This window comes from Salvelinus namaycush, chromosome 4, assembly GCF_016432855.1.
Source record: "Salvelinus namaycush isolate Seneca chromosome 4, SaNama_1.0, whole genome shotgun sequence".
NCBI classification, from domain to species: Eukaryota; Metazoa; Chordata; class Actinopteri; order Salmoniformes; family Salmonidae; genus Salvelinus; species Salvelinus namaycush.
Genome location: NC_052310.1, coordinates 56,192,200 through 56,204,763, shown reverse-complemented (window position 1 = coordinate 56,204,763; position 12,564 = coordinate 56,192,200). Strand labels below are relative to the sequence as shown.

At 39.1% G+C, this 12,564-nt stretch overlaps 1 protein-coding gene across 1 annotated transcript in view; it reads right to left on the bottom strand.

Annotated features, from left to right (window-relative positions):
* Positions 1-6,048: 6,048 nt before the first annotated feature.
* LOC120045929 (dystonin-like) overlaps positions 6,049-12,564 on the bottom strand; it is a 195,751-nt gene continuing 189,235 nt past the window's right edge. Inside the window, exons 97-100 of the mRNA XM_038990855.1 lie at positions 11,052-11,245; positions 10,539-10,649; positions 7,243-7,375; positions 6,049-7,112 (exon numbers count right to left, since the gene is read on the bottom strand). Of these exons, the coding sequence (XP_038846783.1) occupies positions 6,859-7,112; positions 7,243-7,375; positions 10,539-10,649; positions 11,052-11,245 (692 nt within the window). The 3' untranslated portion in view covers positions 6,049-6,858. The remainder of the gene's footprint in view (positions 7,113-7,242; positions 7,376-10,538; positions 10,650-11,051; positions 11,246-12,564) is intronic.

The following is a 12,564-nucleotide window of genomic DNA, read 5'->3' as shown; positions in this document are numbered from 1 at the left end:
ATGATTGGTTCCCTACTCCCTAGAGACACCACACAAACACACAGCACACATTTGGGAGGAGCACGTAGTCACTTCTATGGGAGACAATGAGAGTACAGGCTAGATTAAAAGACATACTGTACTGTACGTATCGCTCAGTGAGGAACATGAACCCGCTGACAGTCGCATCCAACTCACCACACTGGAGAGCTCACAGCAGTCCTCTGAGTAGGCCTTCTCTGGATCACAGGACACATCCATCTGCTGGAGGTCTACCTACAGTACCAGGACATGAGATATTATGGTCAGTGTGCTTTCATATGAACACTGAATTGACTGTGCTGCCTTCATCAATGTTGACTACAATTGCAAAATACTGTAGGCAACCCAGCATGATTTGGTCTGAACAGCACAGAACTTACTGAGGCGGAGCGGTCTCCCACAGCCCTCTTTACAATGGAGGTGTAACCTTGGTGGATGATGGGTCTGGGATTGTCGATGGGCTCCACGCTCACCTCCTCGCAATCCACCAGCAACTTGACCTTATCGCCCTTGACCTGCAGCGCCAGCTTGTGCCACTCGCCGTCAAACAGCTTTTCCACCCGGTGGAATGTGCGCAGCATCTGGGTGCCACGGGGGCTGGTGTAGAAGAAGTCCAGAGATCGTGTGTTGCCCTGGAAACGGAGGCCCACCTGTTCACGTCCATCAGTGTCGCTGACCTGCCACAAGTTCCAGGACCTCTTGGCGGCGTCCTTCGTAACCTTAAATGTGGCAATGATGGAGTAGTCGGAGGGCAGGCCGTCGGGGTACACATCACTGTTGCACGACAATCATGGTGTATTAGGAGACACTGAACATAGATCAAAACATACTATTTTCATCTAGAACATGCATTTGCATTTGTAGTGCAATTGTATTTAGAATAAAACGATCAAATACTTTTGAAACAACACAATCAGTGTTGCACGGGCTTAACATTTGATAGCTTTTCCCACTGCTTTTAAACCTCTGCTTTTGGTTTCAAAACCACCCTAGTTGGAAACTAGTTGGAAACTCTGAAACTGAAACTTAATCTACCATTAATGTTTTCAATCACAGCAGGCCTGTTGCACAACCTAATTGTATACACCATCTTCTCTCCCTCTGTGGCTTCCTGTCAAGGCAAATCACTCCGGTTGCCTTTTTGATGCTGTACTTTGACATTTTACATCATTCTTTGTTTCCATGATTTGTATTTAATTTATAGTAACACACTTCTGCTACTCAATATAAACATATCTTAGTTGTCAGGCATTGAACATTTTACATTTTTGTAAAAGAAAATGTAAGGGAGTACATCAGATGTAATATTGCAGATAGATTGTAGCTTCCATCAATGTAATTGTCTGCATCACTTTCAACCCCCCATATATATATTTTTGCAAATATATATACATATACAGACATACACATACATACAGGCATTGAAAGTTCATTGGGGACAGCTTTGCTGGCCACAACATACAGAGGGAAAAGACCCAACAAATAGATGAACTACTGATGTGTAATGCCTCCCAGCAATAAGTAGACAGACAGCATGAATCTGTGTGTAGCCTATCTATGCCAAGAAAGTGTCAATGAGGGTTTGAAGATGGCTGGGGAAACCCTCCCCTATTCCAATTTAACGATGATGTCTTCATTTCCAAAGGAAACCCTGGATGATAGGCTGATACACTATAACTACTCATAATGCATTTTGACCAACAACACATCATTATGCTCATCAACAAACGAGTCAATTACTAGATTCATCCATTGTGATGACTGAATGAAATTCCAGTCGTGTTCCACCAACTGTCCATTGGTGAACATCAAGTTATGAAGCAAAGGCACATTTGTAGGTTTCCGTGCAGGAGAGGAAATCAAATCTGTTGTTTGGGAGAGACAATTACACTGAGTGGAAAAACCATGGATACCCCATTGGCAAAGGAGCAGAGAATAAACGTAGCTCATACAATACACGTCGCTATTAATCTTTCATTTTGGTGCATGGTCCTAGCTCATGTTGACTAGCTCACATGGGAGGAAAGTAGGAAACCTTAAGATAAACATAATTATTCACCGTCAGTGAGGAGGAATGACAAAGTTTGGGCGCTGGGTCTCGTTCAGGAGGATGCAACATACTGGAAATACTATAAATAAAGCTAATATGATGACTTTTTCTACATGTCAGTGAGGCATGTCGATTCTATAACAACATGTTTCTAAAGTTCGAACAATGTTGTGCCATACCCTTACACTTTGGTTGATTACTTTTATCTGTACATTTGTGCCTTTTTAATTATGTAATTATTTTAACTATGTGTGTTAAGTTTGTATATCAGGAAAATTCTACTCAGGACCACTTGAGAAATAAGTGTTTTCCTGTGTTATCTTCTGAGAATCAACTTTACATCTTGACATTTATTTCTTTGAAACCTCACAATCAAATTCCAATCTATTCTAATCAATTTGGCCTCAAATGTGCATGCAGACAGTACCTCATTGTTTTGCGTAGGTGGATGGCAGGGTTCACGCGGTAGGCCACTGAATCCGGTTCAGATCCGTCTACTTTCCTCACCCCTCTGGACTTAGATACACGGAACTCCTCTAGCATGTCATAACCTCAGAGTAAAAACATGCAGCTCAGTTTTTCACCAATGTCATGTTCATAGTGTTGAAGGGTTAAAGTAAGGCAGTGAATGATGAGGATCTGGATGCATTTTTAGACATAAAACACATCATTTGAAAAAGTCACAAAGTAGATTGAACAGTGCAGTGGCAGTGGGCATGTGGAAGGACTGGACAGGTGAATAAATCAAAAAGTGATTTATCGCAAAATATGATCAATCAAACAATGATTATTGGTATTCATGTTACTGGTATTCAACAGCATCAAACTTTTTCAATCTAATGTTTGTGGAATAGTTATTTGTTCAATCAGTGTTGATTTACAGTAACTTTAACAAAGAACAGAACACTTGATTACACACTACAAAATGTCATTACACTTGGCACAACATTAATTCAGTTGACTCTCATGACTCTCATTCCCAGTTGAAGGGTGTCATATTTCCTAATTCTATGGGTGTCATTTCATTCAGAAAATGGGAAGTCCGGATGTTTTTGACCTCACAGTGACGTCAGTTGGGGTTAGTAGTGATACATTCTGTTAAGCCAAAATCCCATACTGACTGCAGGAACTACTCAAGAGGGGAAGGATGTGTGCTCTTCTGAGAGGGTTATGGTTTTATGTACCAGTGCTGCCACTTGCTGGTCATACAGAAATAGAGGATCAAATTATATTGCATTGCAAGGAACACTGTTCATAAATTTCCACGCCAACCAACTTTGCTAATATTGGAAAGAAAGAAAACAGACAGTTTTGAGAAAAGCTAAAAATCAATCAAGCAGTATTATTATACCCACAATAAACAGCAAAAGGAAAAAAATGTCATTTTATGGTACTTACTTGGTAATTCCTGGCATTTGGTCAATCCAAAGAAAGCTAGAAGTACTGGGAAAACCAGCATTTCCTTTGAGGCTGGCATTTTCTAAATGTGATGTGCCAGGGATTATAAACACCTGCAAAAGTAAAATAAGCAAAGTTCTAAGATCAAGGAAATCTCACTTAAATGTTAGCATTTCCCCCGATTATCTATAGTGAGGAACAGTGCACTGTTTTACTAAATTGGTAGGATTAGGTCTATTGTAATCAAATGCAAATAAAAAATACTCAACAATAGAATAACATTACCCTACTCCATTAATAATAGAAATAACAGCATTCTAGAAGAAATGTTGATTACACATGAACACAAAAATGTGTCAGACATGTATTTTACAGGTTTATGTAGGTCTATAAATCAGCATCAAATAATCTATAAAAATGATGTCACTTTTCCATCTGGAATTCAATTATGTCCAATAATAATATTAAATCAAGTCCAATCATGCAATTGGTCAGAAAAGTGCCTATAATAACTTGGTCACAGCTAACCGTACCGAAGGAGTCATATAATTATTCATGAACCGTAAAAAAATATATATATCAACTTCACTATGTCAAAAGAAGATTATCCCAACAAATCAAATCATACAATATCAAATCATGTTCACATATGCTCAAATCTCAACCATTGAATAGAATTGAGATATTTCATTTAGTCAAAAAAGTAGGCTGAAGTTAATTTGATTCTTTGACATTTTGTTCCCATAAAACACTATTCATTATCCAGATCCAAAACCGGTACAGTAGAATCTACTTTACTGAATTGATGGAGCTATTATCTTAGTCTACTCTTAAATCAGACAAATTACACTTTTTTTTCTTACTTTTTCCGTATATATATATATAATTATTTATTTTTATCCCCAATTTTGTGATATCCAATTTTAATTAGATGCCAGTAATATTTGTCCACAATAAATCGATGGCCAATTGTTTCCAGCACACACAAAACCCACCATCATATTTCAATTAAATTATAACAACATCGAAACATACCTATATATGAATGTAGACAATATTGTAAAGATCACTCACATATTCCTGAAAAAGAGGCCCCGATGTGGACTGCTTTCGGTTCCTTTACAGTTCCCGCAGTGAGGATATAACCAATTTTAAAGTGGCATCCCTAGGACAAACCATGCCTTAAACCATTCAGAAAGATAGTGGCTGGTCTCAGGAAGACCTGACCCTTCCTTGCGCTCCACTCTACCTTCGGTCCCCAGGGGATCTGATCTCTCCCACAGGCCTGTCTCCTCTGCTGAAACACACTGGTTGTCCTGAGAACGCTCAGGGCAACCATTCAGTTCTTCTTTCCTTTTTTACACACGTTAGGAGCACAAGCAAAATCTAAATCTTTCGACGCATTATTGATTGGGATGGCATAAAATAGACTGAAATGAATTTGCAAGGAGCATGGTAGCCTGTCCTTTCCTACACCTCTCATCTCCTCTGAAGCCTCCCTAATCATTATTCAGCAATAAATATGTACATTTTTATTTGCATATTAACTTGTCACAGTTCATATACGTATTTTCATTATTTTAGGCTACTTTTATAATCATACTTTTATCAACTAAAAGGTGAAACATTTTTGCTTATGTGACCGCCTTCCCAGGACAGTCAGTTGCTGTCCCGATTTCCACTGGTAGAAACGTGGAGTATGTCGCATTCATACGCGAGGAGCGCTCCGCAAACGTTCCCCGCACAGAGAATGGTGGTGCAGGGAATACCATTAACCCAAAACCCGTAAAACACTGCACTGAACCTGGGCATGTGGCCTAAAATAAACGAGAGTTGGATTTGTCAAATGTACCCTGCTTGTGGACCTTCACTGATGACATGGCTCTGAATGAAAAATCTAAATGTATGTTCTTTTGAGGCACACACCTTGGCATTAAAGGCACAGTCTGTACATGTTTTGTTATTCATTTCAACAAATTAAATATAACCAATTGATCTGCTCCTTTGTTTACATTTATGTTGACCCACAGATGGTATGGGCTGCTTGTAGGCTATAGGCCCATAATTGAGACAAACTTGTCTCTAACTTGACATTTATGGAATGAGCACCACTATCACAGCTTTTACACAGCTCTTAAATTCGAAAGAGGTAAAAGTTTATATGATCTGAGAGATTTGGAAGAAATGATCTGTAAGAAACTCACAGGTAGACCATGTTGAAATGCAACAATACAGATCAAGTTTCCACATTTTCTGGGGTGAAACTATCCCCTGCTCAACTATAGTTGTCCTATTCAAAGATCTCGAGTGGGTTAAATGCAGAAGACACATTTCAGTTGAATGCATTCAGTTGTACAACTGACTAGATATCCCCCTTTGCCTTTCCCTGTATATTATATAATAACACAACGAGTCATCACTGGACTTTATGAAATACTTCCCATTTCTATATGATGCTAGATTTCTTTTGTCTCCTGTTGTCTCTCCGCTGCATCCTATTGGGTCAATCTACAGAAATTATACATTATACTGTAACAATAATGTATAACATCATATAAAAAAAACAGACAAGTATGTGACCCATGTCAGTATCCCATGGTAGCTTTCGGCTAGCAGATTTATTACAAAACGTTAACAGCGATCCTTTCCACTCTAGCAAAATGAACCATACACTGACGAATGCACTAAAGAATGTCTACTCAGGGTCCGGGGAGGCCAATGTCCAAGGTAAAATGGCACACATCGCTGTAAGTTGACCAAACAAAACAGTACTACCTAAGGTAAGGTGGAGTACTTTAAAGCCTGGATATTGAGGGATTTCTCTGTGAACTTGCCATCAACAGTCATCTCAGTCAGAACATAATTATTTGCAGTGTTTACTATGTGGTAGGCTACATGTATATTGTATTGCCCTTTAAATGCATTTTGGCAGTACATCATTGCATTTTAAATAGATAATAGATAATTGAGGTGTCCCACAGGGTAGCGTGATGCACCGTCTGTCACACGCATGTCAGCATACAGAACATTCAGTAAACCTCTCACGAGTACAATGCTGTGTGTTACCATTCATTAGTGTGTAGAATTGTTAGTTGACCATACAGTGTGGTCTTCTCCATGTTTTTTTTCTTTTCAGTTTCTTTAAACTTTTCAGGTTTAGCGTCAATAAAATAAAATAATCATAATAATTTGACATTATTCACATAAAATTAAATACATTAAGACAAACACAAGGCCATTGGCATTCCATTCTCACTTAATAATAAACCATTTTTCTATTCAACAGAATATTTTACATCTTCACAAGACTTTAAATAATCAACACATACGCCAGTCTCTCTTGTCACTTTGGGCCAACGTGACTCCTGTGGTTGTCTCAAGGCCCCTGACTATCTCTTGGAGGTCTGGGCCAGTTTGCTGGGGGTCGACCTTCTTTGAGGAGTCGGGATTTTGGAGGGCTTGCCTCCGTGTTGACGTGACGACGAGCGGGGTGTAGCCCGACTGGTGTCACCCACCGTCTCCGATGTGTCGGAGCACACCGATGCGATATCCGAGATGTCGAAGTCTGAAGCATCGCTTCCCCTCCGGCTGCTCCCTCGACTGCCTGCTTTACTTCCAGGTCGGCTGCCGGACCTTCTCGATTCTGGGGGACAAAAGATTCCGGTATGGTTGTCTGGTTACAGCGACTGGCAACGTTAATAGCAGAGCCGAACAGCAGAGCCCTTTAGAAGACAGAAAGCAGTCACTGCTTTTCAAAAGAATGCTCTACTCACCAAACCCTATGGCCTGTCCCCGTGCTTTCATCACAGCAGCATTGATCAGGGTTCCCGGCTCTTCACCCGACTGGAAACCTTTTCCTGACAAGTATCCAGGGAGCCGCAGTTTACTTCCCTGTATCGGAGTGCTCTGCAAAAGACAGAGCATTTGTTAGCATTTTTCTCTATGTTTACAAAAAAATATCTTGGTACACAATGGTAAATCACAGAAGAAGACGATACTGTGTTTGAGTTGATTCTCTAGTCTAGTACATCGACTCTTCGAACACTGGTAATTCTTCTCTAATTAGCATGTTATGCAATGTGGCATTCTGATGAAATCTGATGAAATCCCACAGACATCCAATGTAAGGGGTTATTGTGTTGAATGAAAAGTTGATGTACTGTATGATATTTACGTAACAACCTAAACGTGTACAGTGGATTAACAGATAAACAGTTCAACATGCAACACAGAACAGCGGGCCAGTTCTTAGTTTGAGTTAGTTAGAGAAGGTTTTTGACAACAGAGAGAATGTTCCACAACGATCACCAGTTAGTACTTTAAAACATTAAATAAAAATCCCAACTGAAATCGGGCCTCTAATAGACAACAAATATACAGCTTATGTACTCGCTTCAATCACAATTTGCTCCCTACACCTCCCCTTTGGCCTTAACACTTTGATGCTAGCAGATCTGTAAGGCGTAAGCCTTCTCAATTCTGGGGGATTGTGTAGTGGTGGAAGCTCCACCACTACACATTTTACACCTATCCAGACTCTTTAGATCAGGGGTGGTCAAACTTCTGGGCTTGGTTATTTATTTAGAAATGTAAAATGTAAACAATATCTTTTTAGGGTCTTGAAACAAAAGCTTTTTTGAAAGTAATCATAAAATTAGAATTCAAACATTAATCAGATCGCAGCCATATAACAACACATTCTGATTACCATTATTAAAGATGTATAAAACATTTCACCATTGTAGCATAGAAACTGCAACTGAGTTTCTATGTTCATCAGGCTAATAATGTTTTGGGGAAATGTTGCAGTTTTAAAGCACATTTTCTGCAATTCTACACATTTTTCTAAGGGGCAGCGGGAAAATGTAGCAGTCTTGAAACTAATTCCTTGCTATTCTACTCATTTTGCCATGGGGCAGAAAGAACATTTTGCAGTTGTAATGCCTGTTTCCTGCAGTTCTACACATTTTGCCATGACGAGTGGTGGAAAAAGTACCCAATTGTCATACTTGAGTAAAAGTAAAAATACCTTAATAGAAAATGACTCAAGTAAAAGTCACCCAGTAAAATACTACTTGAGCAAAAGTATTTGGTTTTAAATATATTTAAGTATCAACATTAAATGTAATTGCAAAAATATACTTAAGTATCAAAATTAAAAGTATAATCATTTCAAATTGCTTATATTAAGCAAACCAGATGGCACAATTTTCTTGTTTTTATTTATTAATGAATAGCCAGGGGCACACTCCATTTACAAATGAAGCATTTGTGTGTAGTGAGTCTGCCAGATCAGAGACAGTAGGGATGACCAGGCATGTTCTCTTGATAAGTGCATGAATTGGACCATTTTCCTGTCCTGCTAAGCATTCAAAATGTAATGAGTACTGTTGGGTGTCAGGAATAACGTATGGAGTAGAAAGTACATTATTTTCTTTTGGAATGTAGTGAAGTAAAAGTAAAAGTTGTCAAAAATATCAATAGTAAGTACAGATATACACAAAATGACTTAAGTAGTAATTTAAAGTATTTTTACATAAGTCATGGCTAGTGGTGTAAAGTACTTATGTCATGTTGATATGATATCTGAGTGAGAGTGACTAACAAAATCAATGAGGGCCCCCTGGAAGTCAGGGCCCCTGGGCACGTGCCTTGGGTGCCTGGTCAATAATTTGACCATGATTACTACAAGGTTAAGATAGCTGACTAGACTAACTTACCTAGCAAACTATAAAATGTTAGCTGACATGGGATAATTGATTGACCGTCAATAGCTATGTTTCCATTAACTTGTCCAGCGATTTTTTTTCGACATTAGAAAGTTTGCATAGAAAATAGATGCAACAATTGCCTGCTAGGGTGCATTTCCATTTAACTATCTTGAGTCGATAAAAACTGCTGATTGGAATGGCGTCACAACTAAAAAAATATATTTTTAAAAAATCGCAAGAACCTACAGTGTGGAATACAAATGTAGTGGTTGAAGTGTTTCCATTACCCATTTAGGCAAATTGTGCTTTAATACATTGGCGACAACTGTATGCCTTTCAACCTATCTGTTCCTGATAGAATGCAATAAATTAGTCATATTTGCCACATTCTAATAATTGTCATGTGCCTAACGTATCGCCACGGCTGCCTAGGCTAGTCCGTGCCATGGTGAAACTTGCACTCCTGCAGATCTGAAACAATTGGATGGTAAAACTTGTCAGCCAATCAGAAAAGCAAGGTGAAGCAATTCAGGTATTCTTGAAACTCAGGAAAAACATGATTTTTATAGTTAAAATTGTTTTATTTTGCAAGCAGTAGGCTAGGCATTTAGAATTAAAGCTGCAATGTGCCATTTTTTTTTATAGAGCTGTCGTTATCATTGAAAGAATGTCTTGCATGATCTGTTCTGTGTGCGCTATTTCTATGCTTCCCGATCATAAGTTTAGTTTTTGTGTCTTTTACTTTCGGTTTTGTTCACCAGCTTCAAACAACTGAAAATACAATATTTTTGGTTATGGAAAATCTATTTCACAGAAGTTTAAATGGTAAAATGACTCTCTACACTATACTTGCTTGTTTTGTGACAGAACCTGAAATTAGGCGAACTATTAGAATTTTAGTAACCAGGAAATGGAGGAGAGATTTCTTTATAGTGCATCTTTAAATGTGGAGTGGAACTTATAGCTATGTGATGACATCACGTGCCCCACATACCTTCAAAAGTATTCGGCAATCATAATTTATTCGAAAAACACAGTTCCCATCATCATTTGTAGCAATAAAGAAAGATAAAGAAGAAAAAAATCCACTCCTGTCGAACGGATGAAAATGTTGTCGATCTTTAGAAAATATCTTCTTTATCTGCCGTTACCAATATTTGGTTGGCCATGCTTTAGATATTCAATGATTGTGAAGTTAGGGCCAAGGGGAAGGGGTAGGGCTATCTAAGTAGTTATTCATTTATTTCATTTTTCCTTTTACTCAGTCACTATACAATTCAGTTAGATGGTATAGTAGGAGGCAGCAGTTGTTAGGTTCAGAGCTCTGGAGCGTTCCAGACCCTGTTGATTCACTATACCTCAGAGGATGAACCTTGGCTCTCAAAGGAGTCTGATGATTTAAGAGGAGTGGAGGGTTTGCTGTTTGTCAGCCAGGGTTTATCATAATTGCGAGTTATGTGTTGGGGAGTCTGGGGGAATAATGGCAAGTCAAACACACAAACACAGGGATTCAGATGGAGAAATCAATAACTAAAAGGAGTACAGGTAGACTAAATGAAGAGCTATGATATATGACAAAAGAAAGGAATGATCAAAATATATCAGACAACAAAAAACAACATATATAAACAAATGATAAAATAGACAAATGACAAACAATAGATATGGTTGGGAGCATGTGGGGAATGGCAGACAAACCAACACACACCATTTCTGTAGAAATGGTTCAAATACAACTAGCTTCCTATGGTCATTAAATTCAAGTCATTAGCCAATTTTGCTCTATTGTCAGTGAAGTTAATAAATGTATTTGCTGTGGAAGAAGGAGTATGTAGTCAAAAGCTGCTACCCAGATTGTGGGCGTCTCTTACCTTGGGTGTGCTGGGCAAGGCTGGGTTATTATGCTGGGCAGGACAGCTATGGCTAGAGTTTGACCTGTTGGGAGAGGCAGCCCGTGACGACGGTCGCGACCTACGACCTCTATACCGGAAGCTTGCCATCACCTGAGTGGTGCCCTCTGGGAGAATGAACTTTTCTCGCAGCTCCATGTTTGTCCTGCCTTTGGCTGGGGGGTAAAATATGATGACATACAGTAAGACATATGCATGGTTGTTGGTGTATGATTGATTATAAGTAAGGTGAACCTAATTCATTTCAGTGGAGTGAGTAAATGTATGATGAGTACCTGCTTTTAGAAACAGTAGACCATTTGAAATGAATACAGGTTGTTGTTTATACTATTTGTGATTGGACTATTGTGCAAATAAATGCGTGTGAATGAAGGACATGCAGTTTCACATCACTTAGCCACACTGGCAAACTCACTGAAAACAAACAGTCCCAATAGGAAGTGCTGTGAAAAGGACATTCTTAACCGATAGAGATTCATATGGACAGAGTGCTTAATGTACAGTACAACAGACTCACTCTGCACATACAAATCAATAAACGCCTCCATCACCCCAACCTCGCAAAACAAAACAAAATAAAGATACATATTAGCTGACTTTGCTCTCCAATTAATCTCTACCAGAGTAGAAGAATCTATGGTCATCCCAAAAGATTGATGATGAATTCCAGTGGCTTAGAACATCAGCCATATACCTATAAGTAACTATTTCTCCCCAGCATAGCCTTTGGGTGGGAATAGTAAATTGCTGGGAAACCCAGTGATTGTCAGCGGCACTGCAAAAAGAAAAGGTGCACAAAGCCACTGGCTGCTTTTTAGATAGATAGATAGATAGATAGATAGATAGATAGATAGATAGATAGATAGATAGATAGATAGATAGATAGATAGATAGATAGATAGATAGATAGATAGATAGATAGATAGATAGATAGATAGATAGATAGATAGAGAGAGACAACAATAGAGAGAGAGAGAGCGATAGATAGAGAGAGAGACAACAATAGAGAGAGAGACCGCGATAGAGAGAGACAGCAATAGAGAGAGAGAGCAATAGAGAGAGAGACAGCAATAGATAGAGAGTGAGCGATAGAGAAAGAGAGACAGCGATATAGAACGAGAGACAGCGATATAGAGAGAGAGAGAGCGATAGAGAAAGAGAGACAGCGATATAGAGAGAGAGAGAGAGAGAGAGAGAGAGAGAGAGAGAGAGAGAGAGAGCGATAGAGAGAGTGATAGAGAGAGAGAGAGAGAGAGAGCGATAGAGAGAGAGAGCGATAGAGAGAGCGATAGAGAGAGAGAGCGATAGACAGAGCGATATAGAGAGAGAGAGAGAGAGAGAGAGATAGAGAGAGAGAGAGCGATAGAGAGAGAGTAAAAGAGAGAGAGAGCGATAGAGAGAGCGATAGAGAGAGAGAGCGATAGAGAGAGCGATAGAGAGAGAGAGCGATAGACAGAGCGATATAGAGAGAGAG